Raw genomic sequence first — 23892 nt, forward strand, 5'->3', positions numbered from 1 at the left:
CAAATTGTATAGCTAAAAGCCTTTTTTTTTTCTTTTGAAGATGTTTTGCCTTTCATCCAAGAAACTTCTTCAACTCTGACAGGATGGTGGGGAATGGGAGGGTGTGTATTCCTTGCAGACACCAGACTTTTAGCTATACAATTTGGGATGAACACCCTTGGAATGGTGTGAGAGTAGGAATGGATTTCAGGAGGGGAAAAAATTGCAGACTACAGGAACCATTTGCACTAACTCAGGTGACCCTGAGGACACAGATACATCTCCAAGTGGCCTCAACGACCCTCTAAAAAGGATGTAAATGACCAGCTGTCTGCAAGGAGTATAAATCCTTCCATTCTCCACTTATCCAGTCAGAGCTGAAGAAGCTTCTTGGATTGAAAGCCTGTGGTTTTGATTCCCAGAATTCCTCAGCCAGTCAGTGCTGGCTGAGGCATTCTGGGAGTTGAGATCCACAAGTCTTTAAAAGAAAAAGGTGTCCCAAAACACTTTTCCTTCCCTCCCTCCCTCCCAAAGTCATCTATCTTTATTTTTTATTTTTTGGGTAGCTTCAGGCGAGGCCGGTCCTCATGAACGTCAGGTTGCCACTTCCTTCCTGTTTCAAGTGTGCAAGCAAAGAGCTGGGTGTCGCTTTGGTCTCTTGCAGAGGCCCAGCTGCTGGGAAAAGAGGCACATGTGATGCACTGATTTCCTGCCCGTTTCCTGGCCTCTGGGCTCCTCGCCTTCCTCTGCTGTCTCTCGCTCTCTCGCTCTCTCCGGCGGTCCTCCTGCATTGCCCATCCATGCATTAAAGCCCTTTTGGAGGTGGCACCATGCTGCGTCGGAAGCCATCCAACGCCAGCGAGAAGGACCCGGTCCAAAAGAGGAAGGTGAGTGGGGGAAGGTGATCTACTTGAAGCCTTTGCAAAGGCAAACTGACTGGCGGATGCATGGAAGGGGGACTGCAAAGCAATGAAGAAGCCTACAAGGTTGCACGGATACCCTACCTTGGGTTGTGTGTAGACCCTCCAAACGTAGAGTTTGTAGGACTCTGGAGAGGAATGCTTTGTGTCAAGTTAGGAGATATGAAGGGATCAAGGAGCCCTGACCCCTTAGATAAGACATCCAAACCAGAGTCTACCTCTGTGTCTTGAATGCTGTCATCAACCCCTTGTGTCTCTTCTTGATCTACCCATGTGGAGCCGAGAGATCCACTCCATTGGGGACACCATCACAACCACTCAAAGCTTTTGCAGCAGGAGCAGCAAAGGTTGTGGGTCACACTAAAGAAGAGGAGCATTGCAAGGAAGGTAGATGCCTTCTGGAGAGGGAGAGGGAGCGGGTATTGTAACTGCCTGAAGATGTGGACCATTTTTGAACAGGAGTCTTTGGGTGTGGTTTGGCTGTGTTGCTTTCTGCTGCAGAAGAAGTTTTGTGATAGCAGTGGTACTTATATAAGTCCCTGGGTAGTAAGGTTGGGTTTAACATCAGAACTGTTCCGGTAATCCATCAGAATCTACTGCTAAAACACACAATGATCTGCCTCCAATCATAAGGATTCTTTGCCTGTGCTGTACTTTTCACAAGTTCTTTTTCTTTTCTTTTCTTTCTTTCATACTTTTCTTTCTTTTTCTTTCTATCTTCCTCCCTTCTTTCTTTCCTTCTTTCTTTCCTTCTTTCTTTCCTTCTTTCCACCTTGCCTTGCCTGTCCTCTCTTCTTCTTCTTCTTCTTCTTCTTCTTCTTCTTCTTCTTCTTCTTCTTCTTCTTCTTCTTCTTCTTCTTCTTCTTCTTCTTCTTCTTCTTCTTCCTCCTCCTCCTCCTCCTCCTCCTCCTCCTCCTCCTCCTCCTCCTTCTTCTTCTTTCCTTCCTTCCTTCCTCCCTTTCTTTTCCTATTTTTCTAGCTTATTCTTGGGGATTCAGATCCCCGCCCCAGATTTCTCTGGGTCATATTTTGTCACTGATTTTATCAGTTGTGTTGTTTCTGTAACACAATATTCCATCTCTCTATAATCTCCCTGGCTGCCCTCATTTTCCAGCTGGAAACTAACTCAGACAAGAAACCAAAACCCTGAGTACTATCACCATTCTACCTTTATTGAAAGGTTAGATTTATGGGCCAATGATGTACAGTAATACTTCGGTACTCATCCTTAATTGGTTCCGAGAAGTCCGATGAGTACCAAAAATGATGAGCACCAAACAGATTATTCCTATAAGGAGTAATGCCATGAGTCACAAGGCAGCCAGTGTTGATATGAACTTGCTTGTGCATTGAGTACCAAACACCCTAACGAGTACCAAGGAAAATTTTTCACGTCAAAATGCACTGAGTACCAAAATTTGATGAGTTCCAAAGCTGTTGAGTACCAAGGTACTATTGTATTTCCAGAAAACCTTTTGTTGATGCTGCTGTTTTAAGATGATGCACAAATATACTCCCTTGGAAGCAGCTTCCCACCGGAATGTGGGAAGTGTAGATTATCTTTAAGAAGAGATTGGGCAACCATTTGTCTGAAATGGTATAGGGTTTCCTGCTTGACCAGGGGGTTGGACTAGAAGACCTCCAAGGTCCAACTCTGTTATTCTGTTATACCAAGCCATGCAATGCCACCTCTTTGCTCATGGCTTAGCTGACTCTGTAAAGTCATCTATTGTTTGTAAACCCTGGTTTGGGTAGACCAGGGGTCTTCAAACTTGACAGCTTGAAGGCTTGTGGACTTCAACTCCCAGAATTCCTCCTCCAGTCATATTAGCTCAGGAATTCTGGGAGTTGAAGTCCACAAGTCTTAAACTTGCCAAGTTTGAAGATCCTTGAGGTAGACGGTTGTATGGACCCAGCCAGTTTTGCTTTAAGTAAGGTAAGCTTAAGAAAACAATGGTTTAGCATCTGTGAAGAGGGGTGGGGGAGACAAAAGCAACCAAGTCACAAAAACAGGTGAAGTCCCTTTAATTCCTTCAACTTGGCTTCAAGGCTCCAATTATCATTGAGTGGAGAGAAAAACAACTCCCCCACAAACAGTTGTGAAAAGGAAGAAATGCCGTTCAAACTCAAAATGCATTTAAATTATAAATAGAAAAAAAACAACACAAACCACACTGAAGCAATGAATGATAAGGGTTTGAAGACATCCACTGATATCGAGATACACACACTGGGAAGGATGCCAAAACTCAGATAAGAACTGTAAGACTAGAATTATTTTATGCCTTGCTTCCAGCACTGGGCCATGCGCAGTTTGTCCTTTTAAACAGTCCTTACAGCTGCAGCCCATGAAGGGGATCAGGGCCCTTTCCTCCCCCACAGACCATGCCATTCACATTTCTCCCTTATCCGCTCCTCCCTGCGTGCCCTAGGATGGAGAGGGGATGGGCCTGGGTCTTCCTCTGACTGCCCAGCCGGCGTGTGCCCTTTCCCAGTTTCCTCCACAAACTCCAAAGCCACACTTCCACTCCCTATCAGCTGTTCCTCCTCTCCCTCGGAGTCAGACTCCAACAGGGGCATGACAGCATCATGCACATGAGTTTAGCAAGCAACTATTAACCTTTATTTAAAAAACAAGGATGAAGGGCTGAAAGAAACCAGTTTCTCTGCTTATTGGGTCTTCCTTAATATCTCCCCTTTGTTTTAAATATCTCCCTTTTATCATCTCCCTTCATTTCCTCCCCTTCTTTCTAGGACCCCAATTCTACAATTTGAAGAGATGAATGTCAACACAAAATCAGCTTGGCAACAGGTTAATTTCAGGGGAAGGTGTCCATCTCAATCTACTTCACGCATATCGAGCCACAACTTGCAGTCAGGGAGTCTTGGAATAACTCCTGGATTTTTCAGAAAATAGCAGCTGCACACTTTGGGGGACAAAGTTTTGCAAACATCACAGGTTTTCCAAGTACAGGGTCCTTCCCTTGCAATGTAAGGGGCCTCCAGAACTGTGGTTGGGGCTGCCACAAAGGGTTAGCATTTATTTGGGTCAACGGTTTGTGGCTTCTGCTCTTCCAAAGAAGAAGACTGATTTCTCGCTTAGTTCTTGCTAACTAATATTTGCATGTACGTATCTGAATGTGGAACTAAAGTTGCAGCCCAGCATCCTGTAGTTGCCTCTCTCACCTCAGCATCCTGGACTCACCCTTATGCGCTGAGGCACGTATTCGGGTTTCTGGGCTTTGACTACATGTCTTTTCAGGAATACCCAAAAGTGGGCATGCGCCAGTTGACATGTGCATGTGTTTCTTCTTCTTCTTCTTCTTCTTCTTCTTCTTCTTCTTCTTCTTCTTCTTCTTCTTCTTCTTCTTCTTCTTCTTCTTCTCCTCCTCCTCCTCCTCCTCCTCCTCCTCCTCCTCTTCTCCTTCTTCTCCTTCTCCTTCTTCTTCTTCTCTCCTCCTCCTCCTCCTCCTCTTCTTCTTCTTCTTCTTCGTCTTCGTCTTCGTCTTCGTCTTCTTCTCCTTCTTCTTCTTCTTCTTCTTCTTCTTCTCTCCTCTTCCTCCTCCTCCTCCTCTTCTTCTTCTTCTTCTTCTTCTTCTTCTTCTTCTTCTTCTTCTTCTTCTTCTTCTTCTTCTTCTTCTTCTTCTTCTTCTTCTTCTTCTTCTTTTTTGGATAAGTTTTTGATTTAGCAAAAGCTTCTAAAAACAGAACAAGTACTTCTCTTCTTCCTCCTCCTCTTCTTTTTTCTCTCCTCTTTCTTCTTCTCCTTCTCCTTCTCCTTCATAATCTTCTACTTCTTCCATTTTGGATAAGTTGTTGATTTAGCAAAAGCTTCTCTAAACAGAACAAGTTCTTCTCCTCCTCCTCCTCCTCCTCCCCCTCCTCCCCTTCCTCCTCCCTGCCTGGATTAGTCCTCAGGTTTCTTGGCAGAAGTGGTTTGCTCTGGCTTTCTTCCTAAGGTTGAGGGAGAGAGACCGGCCTCAGGTCACTCCTCTTTGGCTTTGAACCCAAAGCAGGACTAGAACTCACCGTCTTCCAGTTGCTATCCTGGTGCCTGAACCACTACACCAAATTGGCTCTTGATACAAACTGTGTTTCTGCAGACCCTTGTTTATAAAAAAAAAAAAAAAAAGTAAAAAAAAAACCAGAAATCAACCCACCATCACCCCGTTGCTGCTTTGCTACTTTCCCAGGTGTTTTGATTCTGGAAACTGCCGTTGCCGGTCACCTGATGCTAACCCACTTCCTTTGCCTGGTATTGATCTACGTGTCGATTCTGAGCAACTCTGCAAAAAAAAGAGAGAGAAAGTAAAAGAGCTTTGGAAGAAGGGGGGAGGGGCAGTCGGTCAGAACATAGCTAGATCAACTTAGAAAAAGCCTCCAGACAACCCAGGATTCCGACGTGAGCAGTGCTGACAAGGCTGAAAATTGGTCCATCCTATACAGGTGTGTAGAGGTACCCCAAGAAAATTCTGCTCTTGGATGTCATTTGTTGAGGGAGATAGGAATACACAAGCATTAAAAAAAACAAACCAACCTTGTAATGAGATTGCCAAAAAAAAAAAAAAAAGTAGAAATGACTAGGCAGAGGCAAGATGCTATTTGAAACAGCATCAAAAGCTTTAACCTTCACGCATGTATGAGATTGGCTGCCCACCAGTTTTGGTCATCGCAACATAAAAGATGTTGAGACTCTAGAAAGAGTGCAGAGACGAGCAACAACGATGATCAGAGGACGAGAGGCTAAAACGTACCAAGAATGGTTGATGACATTGGGTATGTCTGGTTTAATGAAAAGAAGGACTAGGGGTGACAGGATAGAAGAGGGAGTCAAGCTATTCTCCAAAGCAACTTGAAGGCAGGACAAGAAGCAATGGGTGGAAACTAATCAAAGAGAGAAGCAACTTAGAACTAAGGAGCAATTTCCTGACAGTTAGAACAATTAACCAGTGGAACGGCTTGCCACCAGAAGTTACAAATGCTCCAAAACTGGAGGTTTTTAAGAAAACATTGGACCACCATTTGTCTGAAGTGGTGTAGGGTTTTCTGCCTAAGCAGGGGGTTGGACTAGAAGACCTCCGGGGTCCTTTCCAACCCTGTTGTTCAGCCTTTCATTCAGGAGCAAGGGAGTCCGCGTAGTGATCCCTCTTCCATGATGTTTTCTCCTTGGTCCCTTGCAAGAGTTTGAGCTGAAAGGGAGCAAATGGTCCAGGATCACCCGGTGAGTTTCTGTGGATGAGAGTGGACTTGACTCCTATCCCAGCACTTTAACCACCAGACCACATTGGCTTTTTAATTAACTATCTTCCAGAATTCACCCTTCCTAAGAAGTCTTCTTTCCTTGTCTGATTTGTTGTTGTTAGTTGCGAAGTCGTATTTGACCCATTGCAACCCCATGGACAATGTCCCTCCAAGCCTTCCTGTCCTCTACCATCTTCTGGAGTGCATTTGAGCTCACGCCAACTGCTTCAGTGACTCCATCCAGCCATCCTTCTCTGCCGTCCCCTTCTTCTTCTCTTGCTCTCAGTCGTTCCCAGCATTAGGCTCTTCTCCAGGGAGTCCTTCCTTCTCATGAAGTGGCCAAAGTATTTGAGTTTCATCTTCAGGATCTGGCCTTCTAAGGAGCAGTCAAGGTGGATCTCCTCTGGCACTGACCGGTTGGATGGCCTTGCAGTCCAAGGGACTCACAGGATCTTCTCCAGCACCAGAGTTCAAAGGCCTTCTCTGATACTGAGTCATAATTCCACCATGTCAAAATCCTCGTTCCGGGTTGGGTTTTAACCTGTTCTTCCTTAAAACATAACCCTCATTATTATCATCATCCCTCCATCGGCAGATAGGCAGGTACACCATAGAACAGGACCTGGTCCCAAGGACTTTCTAATCTGAAAAAGTGACCGGTTCCAAACACTTTAACCTTAGACTTTCTACTATTGGCCTCACCCCTTTCCTAAGAGGTCTGAAGGGGGCGTGCATAAGCGCACCAATCGTGCCTACCGTCCCTGTCCTATTGTTCCTTTTATTTTTATTTTTTAATTTTTCTTATATGCATCCGTGAATTCATAACTATGTTTTTACTTATACCTATTATCTTGTAAGCAATTGACAAAAATAAATAAAATAAAATAAAAATAGATAAATAAATAAACAATGGGGTGGGGAAGGCAGCAAAATGTGTGTATTTTCAGCTACAGGAACCGCTTTGGAGGAAACGGAGGTGGGGAAGTAGAACTTCATATTTTTTAACATAACCTTCTGCATCATCCAGATCACTGATTGACTGCCTCTTCTTCTGGGGAAAGGGGACACATCTTTGCACACACGTGTGCCTTCCCGTGTAAGAGGCAACGAGGGATGGAGGAGGCAAAAGAATAATGGTCTCCTGGCAACTCCAGCCACTTCTAGCTGCAGCTCCATCTGCTAATCCCTCTAACTGAGAGGACCGTGAGTCGCCCAGAGCCACAGACCTGAGCTGGGCAGCTCCATAAATGAAACGAAATAAATAATGGCGGAGAGAGCTCCAAGATTCCCGTTGGCTTTTTCTGCTCTGCAATCCATTCTATTCCTGACCGTCTCTGCCTTCTGCCCACAGCTGTCGCTACAGCGGTCCAGCAGTTTCAAGGATTTTGCCAAATCCAAACCCAGTTCCCCGCTGGCGGTCAACAAGGCATTCAGCCTCGAAGAGGAAGAGGTAACAAGCCAGGGGTGGGTGGGCTGCTGAGGGTTTCCAGGGGTTTGAGAGATCATCTAGCTAAGATTTTGCGCGGTTCAGAGAATCCCCAAATCCCAATCCTGGCTGGCCCCGCCCACCCCAACCCGTCCTTCCCAGGAGCCCCCATGCAGCCCGATTTGGACGCAGGTAAGTGCAGGACATACATGGAGGGTCGGCAGGGCAAAAAACAGGCCTCCGGGAAGTTTGGGAAGGCCGGAAATGGGCCCATTTGCAGTTTCCAGAGCCTCCAGAGCCCAAGGAGGCTGTTTTCACCCTCCTGGAGGCTCGAGGAAAGCCTCCGGAGCCCGGGGAGGGCAAACACACACACACACACACACACACACACACACACACACAGAGAGAGCCGTGGTGCAGGAGGCTGACTAGGCCACACCCACCATGGCCACGCCCACCCAGCAACCGGGCAGAGAACCTGTCGCTAAATTTTTTAAAGCCCACCCCTGGTAACACCCCATCCATCCCCCAAACCTTGGGCTCCTCTCTGCTGCCCTTTCAAGTGACGGCTTTGTGCGCTTCTCATCGTCACCAATGCTGGCCCATGTCCCTCTATGATCAGTAGTCAGTCCCTCCCGACCGTATCTTTACCTTCTCCATTGCTCTAACCTTACAGGTAGTTCTCCACTTTTACAACCAAGACTGGGAACTTCCATCCGTTGCTAAGCGATAACCGTGGCCAATTTGATGACTTTTTGGGCGGGGGCACCCCTCATTAATCAAATCACACCATTAATTATTAAATAAATCTGGTTTCTCCCGTTGGCTTTGCTTGTTGGAAGTCAACTGGAAAGATCACCAATGAGGATCCCGTGACCCCAGGATGCTTCCATCACGGTAAACACACGTTGCCAAGCATCCGATTTTTTTAAATCTGCACTATGACGGCACTGAGAAGGGCAAGACTGGTCGTAAGTCACTTTTTTCAACCTCATCTTAACTTCAAACGATCATTACACGAGTGGTAAATTCAGGGGTACTTTATAGTTGTAGTCCACCGGTTGGCCAAACTCTTTGCTTTCTGAAAGGCAGACTCAATTTGATATGGAGTCCAAAATTAGTGTCCCACGCTAAGAAGGGTCCATTTCTGAACTCAATTCATCCAATCCCAATCCCAATAAGGAGTCATCGTCTCCCTTCCTGGAAAGCCAAGGTCCTTGGTTCTTTCTGCAGGTTCTTAAAGACAACGAGTCCAACTCACCACCGAGCCCAGATGATGTGGGGCGCTCAAAGTTGGGCAAGAAATGGAGATCCGTCATTACCCGCACCATGAACCGGAAGACGGGCAAGGCAGTGGCTAAAGCATTGGCAGATCAGGTGAGAGGCAAAGCGGTGGACCAGTGGCGGGATTCAGTTATTTTTTTTACTACTGGTTCTATGGGCGTGGCTTGGTGGATGTGGCATGTCTTGGTGGGTGTGGCTTGGGGACGTGGCAAGGGAAGGATACTGCAAAATCCCCATTCCCTCCCCACCCCACTAACCTGCTTTCCAGCTCCGTTCTCCTGTGCAAGGCAACAAAAAAAGACCCATCCAATAAGCTGGGATTCAATGGGAGGCAGAGAATAGATGGGGGAGGAGCCAGCCAGAGGTGAGATTGGCCGGTTCTCCGAACGACTCAAAATTTCCGCTACCGGTTCTCCAGAACTGGTCAGAACTGGCTGAAGACCACCTCTGCCATGTCCACTCCATGCTGTGTCTTCATGTGTTTGAGCAAGAGAATTGTACAAGATGCCTCCTTCCAAAACGTCTCACTATCTCACCATTGCCCAGCATTTAACTTCTTCCTCTGAGCCTATTTGCATGCTCTCTCTCTTGCTCTCTCCCTCTCTCTCTCTCTCTCTCTCTCTCACACACACACACACACGCACTTCCTTTTCTGTGTGGTTTTGTGAAAGCAGAAAAAAAAAGAGCATGCAACAGTAAAGTCGTGCAGGTTCGGCTCGTGAGCACTTCAGCAGGTAACCAAACCCAGGACACGGGCTTCTATGACTACCTTATACTGAAGCCATTTGCACCCAACCGCAGCGCGAAGGTGCCTCTTTTCTTTAATAGTCTAAAATAGATTGAAGGGTGTTTACACGAAATGAAATCCGCTTTCTACCCCATGAAACAGTTCCTTTTGTTTTGTGTCATGGTTCTGTCTCATATCCCCAAATCTCACTGTTCCCCTCCCATGCCAAGCACAGCTGGGCAATGGTTTGGCCAGTCCGTAGAAGAGAGGATGAGACTCAAGTATCATGCTGCAAATGATTAACGAGGAGCTCCCAGGAAGGTGCCTGCAACAGTCACTCATGTCCAGGGGTGGGATTCTACCAGTTCGCACCTATTCACTAGAACCGGTTGTTAACATTCTAAGCAGTTTGGAGAATCAGTTGTTGGAAGAAATTACAGGGCTAATCCTGTAAGGAAGGCAGGAAGGAAACATTCTGGTGTTGCTTACAGAAACTGCCTCTCCGTTAACCCTTATTACATTCTTGGCAGGACTAGAGTTCCTGTTACAGGAACGTCTCTGGAGTATTTTTTTCCACTCCTTTGCTGGTACTTTGCTTGTGTGGAGTGACCATTCAAAGTTACAATGGCACTGAAAAAAGTGACTTATGACCATTTTTCACACTTACGACTGTTGCAGCATCCCCACAGTCATGAGAAGCCAAGCGAGGAGATGCATGCCTCGATGTGAGTGATATTGAGTTGGCCACGCCCAGCCAATAACATGACCACCAAGACACGCCCACCAACTAAGCTAAGCCCACAGAACCGGTTGTTAAAAATTTGAATCCCCATGGCATGGCATAGCATAGCATAGCATAGCATAGAATAGATAATGGAATGAAGAATGAATAGAATAGAATGGAATAGGAATAGAATAGAATTCTTGATTGGCCAAGTATGATTGGACACACAAAGAATTTGTCTTTGGTGCATATGCTCTCAGGGTACATAAAGAAAAAATAAAATACATTCCTCAAAAATCATAAGATACAACACTTAGTAATAGTCACAGGTTACTAATAAGCAATCAAATCATACTAGGAAAAAAATAAAACAATATAAATTGTAAAGATACAAACAACGCGGTTATAGTCATAAGTGGAAAGAGATAGGTAATAGAAAGGATGAAGAGGATAATAGTAATACAAGAATAATAGTAATTATTTAGAGCAACCTGTTGACCCATGGAGTATGAAATGTGTAGTTCCTTCTTTTTAAACACTGTTGTGTGTGCAACATGTTCTTCCTCTTCCTCCCAGAACATGCCTGGAGGTCGTGGAGGGTAGCCCTTCAAAGGAAGCAAGGGTCAAACATAGCAACCATGAAGTAGTGGGATTCAAAAATGTTTACTACCAGTTCTTTAGGCATGGCTTGGTGGCCATGGTGTGACTTGGTGGGCATGGCAGGGGAAGGATACTGCAAAATCCCCATTCCCTCCCCACCCCACTAACCTGCTTTCCAGCTCTGTTCTCCTGTGCAGGGCAACCAAAGAAGACCCAGCCAATCAGCTGGCACTTGGGAGGCGGAGGATAAATAGGGGCAGGGCCAGTCAGAGGTGGGATTGGCCGGTTCTCCAAACTACTCAAAATTTCCGCTACCGGTTCTCCAGAACTGGTCAGAACCTGCTGAATGCCACCTCTGCAACCATGGCCAACTGAGTTTCTATCTTGGGAAGAAAGAGTTCACCATGGTTTCATGTTCATCTTGCAGGGACACGATGAATCGGACACTCCTACGTCTCCAGCCAACAGTCTTGTTGAAGAAGACCTTCCCACCTTTCCGGTTACAAACCAGGAGACTAACAGCCCCAGTGCCTCCAACGGTAAAACGGCTCACTCACCTTCAGTGTAACCTTGATTTAAGGCCTACCGTGCGTGGAAGTGGTAAACCTTGGGATAGACTATACACCGGTGCAAATTGGGGTCTATTCTGAACAAGGCCTCGTTCCCATTTTTTACGTAAAGCAACTGAACATCACAGAGGAAGTCCTGTGCTTCTCTGGCACTTGAGCATTTTTACTTAGCAGAAGCAAATATTCCTTGAGTAAGAAGGGCCGGTAAGAGATTCCTAGGTGTTGACTTCAGCTCTTGAAGGCTCCTCAGCCTTGCTGGTGAGGTTCTTCTTGACCACAAAAGGGAAGTGGCTTCTGCCTCTGGCTTCTTTGGGGATGTTTTGCCATTTCTGAGTCTCCGCTGTAACTCAGGGAGTTTCTGGTGGTCTCCTGTCCAGTTCCTTAATTTGACCTGACCCCCCCTTTTTTTTTGGAAATGTCCAGCAAATGCATTCCCAACCAGGCAGACTCTCACCCAGGAGGAGATATGGCGCAGTTGCAACTGAATCCAATCAGCTGCCGTGTGCAGGAATCCAGATACAGATAATCAGAGTTGGAAGGGACCTTGTAGGTCATCTAGTCCAACCCCCACCCACCCAAGTGGGAGACCCTACACCATTTCTGACAGGTGGCAGTCCAATCTCTTCTTGAATCCAATTCGAAGCAGAAGATTGTCTGGTCTGTACGGTGAATATATTCCACAGAGAGGGGGCCCATCTGTGGTCTTGGGTAGTCCGCTACATGCTCACACAGATGCTCTTGTTCAGTAGGGATCTGCCTTCCTGTAACATCATCCCTTATTCTATATCCTGCAGTTGGGGGCCATGAGAGAAGTCTGGACAGTCTTCAAATATCTGAAAAGATCTATCTGCCCCTTCCTTCCTTCTCAAGACTAAGCCATCCCTGTTCTCTCCTTGTCTTCAGAAGATTCAGCTTCTGGCCTCTGATCATCCTTTCCTAAACCGGTTCTAGTTTACCGTGTCCAGAACCAGATATAATATCCCAGAGATTAGGTCCATCTAATATAGAATCATCTTCTTCTTTTAAGGATCCCATAATCCCATGCGGGCAACTGAATGGAGCTGGAGTGTTTACGGGCCGGGTGCCCTTCCTGTCACCAATGAGGAATTTTGTTCAGCCGATACATTCTCAATATAGAATGAAGCGCAAATGTTACTTAACAAAACCTAGAACTACACGTGCAGAGAAATGATTCTGATGGCTCGTAGGAGGGAGAAACTCGCCCTAAGCCAAACTCAGTACAGAGAGTCCTCCACTTATGACCACAATTGAGCCCCAAATTTATGTTGCTAAGCGAGACATGTGTTAAGGGAGTTTTGCTCCATTTTATGATCTTTCTTGCCACAATTGTTAAGTGAATCACTGCTGTTGTTAAGTTAGTAACACGGCTGTTATGTGAATTTGGTTTCCTCATTGACTTTGCTCATCTGACGGTCACAAAAAGGGATCACAGGAGCCTGGGACCTTGCAACCATCATTAATACGAGCCAGTTGCCAACTCTCTGGGTTGCCGTGGAGATTTCTGCAATGACACGCGAAAAATGGTGATAAAGTCACTTTTTTCAGTGATGCTGTTATCTTGGAACAGGACACTAAATGAACTGTTGTAAGTCCAGGACTAGCTGTATTAAACTGTTTCCATGCTTCTATTGAGTCAGCTAACATTTTTTTCTTGTTCCCCCTCCAGAAAGGGAATTGTTCAGTCCCATGTCATGCAGCCTCGGCAGCAAGGAAGAGGCCATCTCGACCCCATACAACGGGCCCTTCTGTGGAAAAGCCAAGGTTCACACAGATTTTATTCCCAGCCCCTATGATAAGGACTCTCTGAAACTTCAGGTGGGTGCTTTGCGTTTCTTTAGGCAGCTTTCCAAAAGTGTTCCTAATGACACAAGTGAAAAAAAAAAAACAAAACAGGGCAGGTACTCCTTCTCCCCAAATTTCTGGCCTCTGGTAGTTCTTTCCTCAACCCGTTCTGGTTTACCATGTCTAGAACCAGATATAATATTCCAGAGATAAGGTCCATCTCATATAGAACCATCTTCTTCTTTTAATAACCCCATAACCCCGTGCGGGGTGGAGTCTGGGCAACTGAGTGGAGTTGAGTGTTTACTGGCTGGGTGCCCTTCCCGTCACCAGTGAGGAGTTTTGTTCAGCAGCTCCATAAGTCAGAGGCAAGAAAAAGAACAAAAGCCGGAGGAGAAAAATCACAGGAAGATTATACGCAGGAAAGGAAGAGGGTCTTCCAGTCCAGAAACAGTGCTAGGCCACTTAGAATATTGGGCTTAATAAGAACTTTGCGGTGGTCATTGTTTGGGAGATTTAATTTCACTTCCTGGCTGGCTGGGAAATTCTGAGCCTTGAAGTCCGCAGGTCTTAAAATTGCCAAGGTTGGACCCCCATGCTGTAAGATATCGCGCTGATTTCATGAAGGAAATATGCGCAGGATCTATTATTACTCCGATGCATTGTAGAGAAATAGCTACGGGAAGAGTAGTTTAGTTCTCTTGAAGGTTCACACTGCTGTTCTCCAGCAGTCCACGTTGCAACACAGCATGCTTTTGGAAATGTGTGGCTTTCTCACCCCCCACCCCACTTCTTCTTAGGAATAAGCGTCATACGAACCCGTAGCATGTTTTGATTTGAGTTTCCTGTGCTGCATGAATCAAGCTTGTAAACCACAGCTTAGGGCCATAACACATTGTGCAAAGCTAGCCCATTGTGACATGCAGAATGAACCATGAGGGTGCTGAATTGTACAACCAGCCTAGGATCTGGTTGAAAGAAGGTTGTTGTTGTTTTTTTAACGAGGTGGCATTTTTGGCACAGAAAGGGGACATCATCCACATCATTTCAAAACCTCCCGTCGGCACCTGGACCGGCCTTCTGAACGAGAAAGTGGGCTCCTTCAAATTTATCTATGTCAGCATCATCCCTGAAGAGACCGTCTCGGTTGCAAAGACTTATTCGCGGCATAGGAGCAAAAGGCCGAAGCCCAAAAGCTTGCAAGAGCTACTGCAACGGATGAACCTTGAGGTAGGAACAGGAGTGGAGCTGCTGGGGGTCTGCAGAGGTTCAGGGGAGCCCCTAGCTAAGATTCTAGGCAGTTTGGAGAACCCCCAAATCCCACGCCTGGCCGGCCCCTCCCCTCCCAGGAGTCTCCACACGGGGCCATTTCGGATGCAGGTAAGTGCAGGATGAGTGCGGAGACTCAGGGAGGGCGAAAAACGGGCCTCTTGGAAGTTCAAGAAGGCCGGAAATGGGCCCGTTTCCAGCTTCCAGAGAGCCTCTGGAGCTCGGGGAGGCCATTTTTGCCCTCCCAGAGGCCCAAGGAAAGCCTCTGGAGTCCGGGGAGGGCAACCTCTCCCCCTTCCCGCCATGGTGCAGGAGGCTGACTAGGCCACACCCACCCAGCAGGGAACCCATTGCTTAAAAATTTTGAGGCCTACCCCTGGGTGGGAATGTTGCCCTGACAGTGAAGCACTAACAGGCAAAGTGGGGAAAGGACTCGGTAGGACATCTAGCCCCCCCACTTAGAAAAGAAAGCCAGGTGGTTGACTTTGGGCAAGTCTGTTTTTCAGCCCCAACCTTACTTCACAGGGTGGTTGTGGTGGGGAAAATGGAAGGTTGGAAGCACCAACAGAATAATTACACTTGGGAGGGACCTTGGAGGTCTTCTAGTCCAACCTCCTGCTCAAGCAGGAAACCCTATACCTTTTCAGACAAATGGTTGTCCAACCTCTTCTTGAAAACCTCCAATGTTGGAGCATTTGCAACTTCTGGAGGCAAGTTGTTCCACTGGTTAATTGTTCTCACTGTCAGGAAATTTCTCCTTAGTTCTAGGTTGCTTCTCTCCTTGATCAGTTTCCACCCATTGCTTCTTGTCCTGCCCTCAGGTGCTTTGGAGAAGAGCTTGACTCCCTCTTCTTTGGGGCAGCCCCTGAGATTTTGGAACACTGCTATCATGTCACCCCAGTCCTCCTTTTCATTAAACTAGACATACCCATAGAAGATAATCGTTCTAATTAGGTAGTAGTATATTACATGGTGGGACACAGTGGCTCAGTGGCTAAGATGCTGAGCTTGTCAATCGGAAAAGTCGGCAGTTTGGCGGTTTGAATCCCTAGTGCCGTGTAGTGGCGTGAGCTCCTGCTACTTGTCCCAGCTTTTGCTAACCTAGCAGTTCGAAGGCACGTAAAAAATGCAAGTAGAGAAATAGGAACCCCTTTGGTGGGAAGGTAATAGCGTTCTGTGCATCTTCGGCGTTTAAGTCATGACGGCCACATGACCACGGAGACGTCTTCGGACAGCGCTGGCACTCCGGCTTTGTAATGGAGATGAGCACCGCCCCCTAGAGCCAGAAACATCTAGCACATAGGTGCAAGGGGAACCTTTACCTTTACTTCATACTACATGGATTGCAGAGGTGGTTCTAATTCCTGACATCTCTCGGTGAAGCTATGGGAGATCTGGTTGAAAGATCATGGTGGGTAGTCATTCTCGATTAGCAAGTAGAGGTTGATGATGGCCATGCTCTTGGTAATTGCTGAGGACTAAGGTAACCAAGGCCAATACATGCATTCAGCAGAACTAAATGGGTTTGACCTGGGTTAGGAAGTTTCCAGCATTCTTCTGCCTCATATGCATCAGAGGAGTGTTACTCATCACCTTCAACGCCATGATAGCGTGCCTGGCCAGGACAATACTTTATCAACAGGAAATGGCATTGGTCCATTTGCTGAACATCTCTTGTAATATTAAAGGGGAACTGAAGGAATGGCTTGTGTGGGGCCAAGGTTTGGACCTCATCCATGTTTCAAGCTCTTCAAAGAGTAGGAGAATGGATGCCTGCCTAAGTTTCATCTAGAAACATGGCAAGAAAAATCACAGGAGAACGATATATTGATACCCATTTCTAGCTACTGCAATTAGCAGCAGGGTAAATATTTCATAAAAGAGAAAAACTATTTCTTTAGATATATCTACTCGCTAAATACAGGTGCTTGCCTTGTCTGTTTTTTGTTTTTTTTCAAATCCTCTGCCTGAAAATATTAGGCTTGGTATCTTAAAAGATAAATAAGGCCTAATCTGTTATCTGAGGTTGATTAAACCACAACTTATTTTTCTTAAAAAAACAGTCTTGGATCGTTAAAATCTATTTCTAATGGGGTAGCATTTAGCATTCAATTATACTTGTTTTGCTGCAGCCTCTCTGGATTTTTTTTTTTAAAGTATTTAAGAAGCAATTTTCTCCCACACCTTTTGTTTGATACAGAACTAGAAATGTAAAGTTCTAAATGCAACCTGAAAAACAGCCAATTCAAACATTTGGAAAACAGTTACCGGAATCCTTATACCCCTGGTTCTCTACAGGGTTGGCTAGCAAACAATCTACATAATCACATTAAATGTGATTTCTTCTCCCAAAAGCATGAAAACAGCTCCATCATGGCTGCGATGGAGACTGCTAATTCTCATATTCGGCGCAAAAATAACGCGATGCAGAGCGAATGGCTCCTCTGCGCTCATTTCACGAGACCACGCCTGGGCGGGCCCCTCTTCCCAAAAAGTTTGCTCAGGTCTCATCTATAGTAGAGGATGCACAATTCCCCTTATTGGGCTGATAGCTTGAGCTGTTGAATGCCTTCCTCAATCAAAATTGAATCTGATTTGCTCTTCTCTTCTCTACATACATCGTTCCAATATAGGACTTAATCCTTCGGCAGAGTCTTTCTCCTTGAGATGCTGTACAAAGGACCCAGGATCTTGGTAGACTAACTTTCCTTACCCCCCCCCACCCGCCCCTCCCACAGTGGTTCCAAATATTACATGGTGGCCAAATCCAGCCCCCTCCCCTCCCGATATGCCATGCCTCACAGCGGGATCCTATGTTTCATTGTATGAAACGAAAGCAGAACTCGGGCTCTTCTTGATGGTGTGAATTGGGATTGTAATACCCAAGTAATGAGTATTACATTTTGCAATCTCTGGAGGACCACGCCCAGTTCTAAATCCTCTACGTAGGACTTAAGTCACTCCTACGTTCACCAAGAGCCCTGGTGGCGTAGTGGTTAGAATGCAGCCTTGCAGGCTAGCTTGGCTCACATTGCCAGGAATCTGAGTCCTCCGATCCTGACTGGTTCAAGGTTGACTCAGCTTTCCGTTCTTCGGAGGTCGGTCAAATGGGGACCCCGGGGGACAACATGCTGATTGTGTAAACTGCTTAGTGAATGCGGCAAAGCACTGTGAAGCAGCGTGTAAGTCTAAGTGCCATGGCTTTTCCTCCCTCCCTCGCTCTTATTCCCTTTCTCATTCTCCTTCCTGGTGGTGCAGTGGTTAGGTTGCAGTATTGCAGGCTAACTTGTCACATTGCCAGGAGTTCAACCCTGACCGGCTCAAGGTTGACCCAGGCGCTCATCCTTCCCGAGGTCAGTCAAATGAAGACCCAGATTGTTGGGGGCAATAGGATGACTCTGTAAACTGTCTAGAGAGGGTTGTAAAGCACTGTGAAGTGGTATATAAATCTAAGTGCTATTGCTATTGACCTACCTACCTTCCTTCCTTCCTTCCTTCCTTCCTCCCTCCCTCCCTCCCTCCCTCCCTTCCTTCTCTCCCTGTGGTTAGAGTGCATTATTGCAGGATAATTCTGCCCAATGCCAGCAGTTCAACCCTGACCAGTTCAAGGTTGACTCAGCCTCCCATCCTTCCCGAGGTCGGTAAAATGAGGACTCAAGATTGTTGGGGGCAATGTGCTGAGGACTCTGTAAACCACTTAAGAGAGGTCTGCAAAGCACGGTGAAGTGATAAGTGTTATTGCTATTACAGGGACAGCAATAACAGCAAATCCTTCCTACCCAGGTAATCTATCCCAAGTATTACAATGGGACTGTGTCTCTTCCCCCTCAGGAGCACACCTCTACACTGTTACTAAATGGTTACCAGACCGTGGAGGACTTCAAGGAACTGCAAGAGAACCACCTGAATGAATTGAACATCACTGACCCACAGCATCGCACCAAGCTGCTTACAGCGGCCGATCTACTGCTGGATTATGACAGTAAGTGCCCTTTGCCCTCCAACAGGGTTTTCTTCCTTCATCACACTGTGACGTGAAACCAAATTGATAAATCAGACTAGACAATGATGGGGTGGACCAGGGATCCTGTTGTAGTTTGCCGGCAGCAGGTGTGGACGGCTGAGGTCTCGGAGAGCGAGGACTCAGATGAGGGGCCTGCGTGTGATGCAAGGATGGGGCCAGGACCATCAGGGAGTGGAGTGCTGCCTTTGGAGATGGTGGAAGCTGGCAGCAGTGATGAAGAGGTCCCCGAGGAGCCTGTGCCCAGTGCGCATACGCGCAGGACTGCTCGAAGGAAAGAGCAGCTGCAGCAGCACGGGCAACTCAAGAGTAAGGCCCTCCCTGAGAAGCCAGCTGAGAAACCGCAGTTCTTTGCAGAAGGCAAAGAAATTTGATACTTGAGCCTGGTGGATATTAGGAATATCTGAGTTGGTGTTTGGAGACTCTTTGATTTATTGTTTAGTAACTTTATCTGGTGTTCTTGGCAGAAGTTTTGGCAAGGCTCTTTCTTATTGGAGCTAATTAGTTGGAAGCTGGCTTTTATCTATGAAGAAACGGAATTCATAAATGAAACATTAAAAGGTTGTGCTATTACCTTTGTCTCGTGTTTGAACCAGGTTTGGGTCAGAACAGGTCCCTAAACTTGGCAACTTTAAGACTTGTGGACTACAACTCCCAGAATTCCTCAGCCAGCCTAGCTTTGAGGTCGACAAGTCTTCAAGTTGCCAAGTTTGGGGACCTCGGGGGTGAACCATTACAAACCTTGAAATAATAGCTTCCTATGGCACGTGAACATGGCTCCATAGAGAGAGGCCCCACCGTGGAATTGTTTGGTGGTCCCAGTGTTGACCATGAGCTCCTGCTCGTCCCAAGCCTGGTTACAGAAACTTCTGTTCCTCACCCAATGGATCAGAACCGAGCTGGAAGGGACCTTTTGGAGGACTTCTAGTCCAAAGGGCGGGACATGTAGCAATGGGTGGAAACTCATCAAGGAGAGAAGCAACTTAGAATGAAGGAGAAATTTCCTGACAGTCAGAACAATTAATCCGTGGAACAACTTGCAACCAGAAGTTGCGAATGCTCCAACACTGGAAGTTTTTAAGAAGAGATTGGACAACCGTTTGTCTGAGGTGGGGTAGGGTGTCCTGCCTGAGCAGAGGGTTGGACTAGAAGACCTCCAAGGTCTCCAACTCTTGTTATTCTATTCTAATCCTCTGCACAGGCAGGAGATGCTGTACTATATTTCAGACAAGCCGCAGTCCAGTCTCTTCTTAAAAGCCTCCAGTGACGAAGCACCCGGGGACAACTGAGGCCAAAGCATCCTTCTTCCCTCTCCACCCAGGGACACTATTGGCCTCGTCCAACTCTTCCCCCCCTTTTTTTTTAAAAACCGCTGGCTTCTCTCTTCTCACAGCCAGCAGCGAGGCCGAAGAGGAAGGAGGCACCTTGGAGGGCCAGTTATTTCCCGGAGAGCTCAAAGAAGACATTCCCCGCGATTCCGGCTGTTTTGAAGGGGCGGAGACCTCGGACAGCGGGAGGGAAGAAGACGGAAAGCTTGAGGAAGGGCTACCGTGCCATTCTCTGGCCACTTTGGGCTGAGGGGAAGGCTCCTCCTCCTCCGCTCTCTGCATCAGGAGGCCCGGTTGGCTGGCAAGCACAAGCCATTGTTCCAGGAACAAGCCTTGGTTCCTCCCTACCCCGAAAGACAACTGCTTCAGGCCCAAATGCTTCACAGCCGGCAAGTGCTGGCTGGTAAATTAAAGAGAAGCTTCGGATCCAGAATCCTCCCTGATCACTTGAACCAAAAGACTCCGCTGCCACACTCTTGCACGCCAGGGGCTCCTCTGCCAGAGTTCTGCCTGCGGCCAGCAGGCGCTACCTTGAGACTTCCTCAGAAGCCACCGGACTCGCCTCTGCCTCCGGGCGCCCCGGGCTTCTCTTGCAAAGGGTGCCTGCTTGCCCCCACCAGCTCTGCACGGTATCTAAACACCAGCACCGAGATGGAACCATGAACTTCTGAAGGCAACCTCTGGAGCGTCTGGCTTCTTCCATCCTCCCATCACAGAGAAGAGGGTCCCAAGTCTGTGGTTGAGAAAGGCACGTGGGGGGGGGGACGGGGACGACTCTGCTCTGTTTCTTTTCCAGCAGATCTGTTTTATTGTAAATAGCTAGGTTTCTTGCAGCTGAAGGACAGACAGGTGCAATTTCTAAACTGGCTTACTCTGAGAAATGGCAAGCACTCACTCCTAGTACCAATCTTTCCAATAAAGCACATTTATCTTCAGCGTATAGAGCCGACCCTGCATGTCTGTGTTGTTGTTTTTTTTAAAGAAAAACTAAAAGGTAAAATATTCCTCTGCTGCCAGAGGGAGGAAGGAAGGGAGGGAGGGAGGGAGGGAGAAAAGGAAAGAAAAAAGGGAGGGAAGGAAGGAAAGCAGGGAGAAAAGGAAAGAAAAAAGAAAAAGGGAGGAAAGGAAGGAAAGAAAGAGGAAGGAGGGAGAAAAGGAAAGAAAAAATAAAAGAAAAAAGGGAAGGGATGAAGGAAGGGAAAGAGAGAAAGAAAGAAAAAAGGAAGGAAGGAAAAGAAAAGAAAGAAAAAAGAAAGAAACACAATAGGCCCAGGCCTCTATTATGAAGTACAACTAGGTAGCGAATCCCCCTTAAGGCTTCATCCCCCAAAAAAGGGTCCAAGATTTCAAAAGACAGGTTTTGGAGAACAGTGAAGCAGGCCTGAACTTGAAAACTAGCAGCAAAAGAGAGGAGATTTTTTTCTGCTCTGCACCCAGGGCTGGTCTGCTTAAGAACAACTTTCTTGGTTATATCAAAAATGGGGCAATGTACAAAAAGGAGCAATTTCGGGGAATTCTGAATCTGGCACAGAAACAGGAGTGCCCAGGCCTAGCTGCAGAACGGAGGTGAGCAGCAGGGGCCACCTGAGGCCAGGTCACACGAACAAAACTCAGGACACAATTTTCAAAATGTTCATGGAAACCAGAGGTGGACATACTAAATAGTTAACATTAGCCCATTTATGGAATAACCTGCCACAGAACATGAAAAATGGTATCTTAAACAGGGAAAAGCACCAGCAGCGTTTTCTGCTCTTGACACAAGGATGGACAGACACACTGGAAAAACAGTTGTGTTGTCTTTCCACAACGGGGCGTAGAGAGAGGAGGAAGCCCAGTGGTGGGATTCAAAATTTTTTACTACTGGTTCTGTGGGTGTGGCAGGGGAAGGTTACTGCAAAATCCCCGTTCCCTCCCCACCCCACTAACCTGCTTTCCAGCTCCATTCTCCCGTGCAGGGCAACCAAAGGAGACCCAGCCGATCAGCTGGGAGGGGGAGAATAGACGGGGTTGGTGGGGCCAGTCAGAGGTGGGATTTGCTGGTTCTCCGAACGACTCAAACTTTCCACTACCCCTTCTCCAGAACTGGCCAGAACCTGCTGAAGACCACCTCTACGGAAGTCGTGCAGGCTACCATGCCACCTGGATGCAGTACACACACACACACACACACACACACACCGGTCAATCATAGCAGCCATTAGGAAGGAAACTGCGTTTATTACTGTGACGCATTGAACCAGGTGGGGAGGGCAGGTGGCATTATTCTAAAATATGGCAGGAGCGTTACTGATCTGCAATGCCAACAGCTCTGTGCCCAAGGCCAGCAGGACCGTGAGAGATTTAATCGCTGCCATTCTCTTCCCAAGCATTATTCGAGATGTGCGTTTTTCCTGGGATTCTCTCCAGATCCGAAGCAGGGAACCTTCCCTGGGAAGTATCCCAAAGGGGCTTTTCCAAAAGGCACCCAGACTTCCTTTGTTTTGACTTGAAGGCGTTTCGATTCTCATCCGAGAGGAAGAACCGAAGAAGCTTCTTGGACGAGAAGCCAAATGCCTTCAAAAGCAAAAAACGTCCAGTTGCCCTTTGAAAAAGCCCTTTTGGGGCAACCGTGACCCAGATGACAGAGACTCTCCACAGATGTTCCTGGGAAGTAGGTTCAGGCATTCTCTGTTTCCCGCTCTAGAGAGGAGGTTAACTACAGGTAGTCCTTGACTTACAACAGGTCACTTAGTGACCATTCAAAGTTGCAAGGTGAAAACCGCGGGAACATTCAGAGTCGGTTTAATGTCAGGGTTCCAAGTCACACACCCATAGCAAACGGAACTCCAAGGCAGGATGATTCCTCAAAAGAAGAGTTTTATTTGGTATGTCATATTGGCACAAGCTGGGGAAAATCAACTCTGAATGTTCCCGCAGTTTTCACCTAATTAGAAGTTTTTTCCCCCCCTTGCCCAGTCAGTCAGTCACATGGTCCAATCAAGGAACCGTTCAGTTGCCTGGTAACTTCACTCCTCCTCTCTCTGACCACCTGTGGGATCGTCCTTGGTTCCCAGGAGAAAGTATTTTGTTTTGGCTACAAAACCCCAGGTCTCTCTATCTCCCCCCAGCCCCCCGCCCCCCTGCAATTCCTCAGCTCTAAAGTGGCAATGCTGAAGCCAGCTTCAGGGTTGACCACGGCACTGAAAAAAAGGGACTTTGTGACCATTTTCCATACTTACGACCTTGGCAGCATCCCCATGGCCACGTGATCCAAATTCAGGTGCTTGGTTCATACTTATGACAGTGGCAGTGTCCCGGGTGTCATGTGATCAGCTTTTGCAAACCTCTGGCCAGAAAAGTCATTGGGGGAAGCCAGATTCGCTTAACAACCATATTATTATCTTAACAAATGCAATGATTCACTTAACAGCTGTGGGAAAGGACAGTCGTAAAATGGGGCAAACTCAATGTTTCACTTAGCAACATAAATTTTGGGCTCAATTGTGGTTTTAACTCGGGGGGCTACCTGTAAACTGTACTCAGAGAACAGGCATTCCTTTTTAAATTCACTCCCCCAAACATTCTTTTGCGGGGGAAAAAATAAACCCCAAGGGAAATGATTCTTAGCCAGCTTCCTCTCTCCACCAAACATTATTTTTCCATCACCTAGGAGATAAACATCCTTCAAAAACATATTCATCTCCCTTTTCCCCTCCGACTGGCACAATCACAGAAGCGTATAGGACAGTGTACCTTTGCAATATGGTTATGGGCAGAGACGATGCGTCCTGATTCCCCGTAACCCTAACCCAGGGGTGGGTCCCCAAACTTGGCAACTTTAAAACTGGTGGACTTCAATTCCCGGAATTCTCCAGCCAGCATAGTTTAAAGTCTTAACGTTGCCCAAGTTTGCAGACTCGCTGCCCACCCCACCCAAATTCAGAGCACACGGGGCTTCCCTGACATGTGGGTTCTCAATGCACATTCAGAGGGAGACGACTGAATAACACACAACGGTC

The 23892-nt window shown here is 47.0% G+C and overlaps 1 protein-coding gene across 1 annotated transcript; it reads left to right on the plus strand.

Annotated features, from left to right (window-relative positions):
- The first annotated feature begins 634 nt into the window (after positions 1–634).
- SASH3 (SAM and SH3 domain containing 3) lies at positions 635–20831 on the plus strand. The gene is made up of 8 exons (XM_087941030.1): positions 635–866; positions 7492–7590; positions 8800–8943; positions 11329–11440; positions 13158–13306; positions 14297–14503; positions 18374–18524; positions 19957–20831. The coding sequence occupies exons 1-8, from the start codon at positions 810–812 to the stop codon at positions 20139–20141; spliced, it is 1104 nt and encodes a 367-aa protein (XP_087797156.1). The 5' UTR covers positions 635–809; the 3' UTR covers positions 20142–20831.
- Positions 20832–23892: the final 3061 nt, after the last annotated feature.

Source organism: Pseudonaja textilis, chromosome 12 (genome assembly GCF_049901715.1).
Source record: "Pseudonaja textilis isolate UNSWEBS1 chromosome 12, rPseTex1.2, whole genome shotgun sequence".
NCBI lineage: Eukaryota > Metazoa > Chordata > Lepidosauria > Squamata > Elapidae > Pseudonaja > Pseudonaja textilis.

Excerpts from the sequence above, each read along its gene's own strand:
- SASH3 (XM_087941030.1), top strand. The coding sequence starts at position 810 with ATGCTGCGTCGGAAGCCATCCAACGCCAGCGAGAAGGACCCGGTCCAA. Across the intron at positions 8,944-11,328 it reads CTAAAGCATTGGCAGATCAG|GGACACGATGAATCGGACAC; the intron begins GTGAGAGGCAAA and ends TTCATCTTGCAG. Across the intron at positions 11,441-13,157 it reads CAGCCCCAGTGCCTCCAACG|AAAGGGAATTGTTCAGTCCC; the intron begins GTAAAACGGCTC and ends TTCCCCCTCCAG.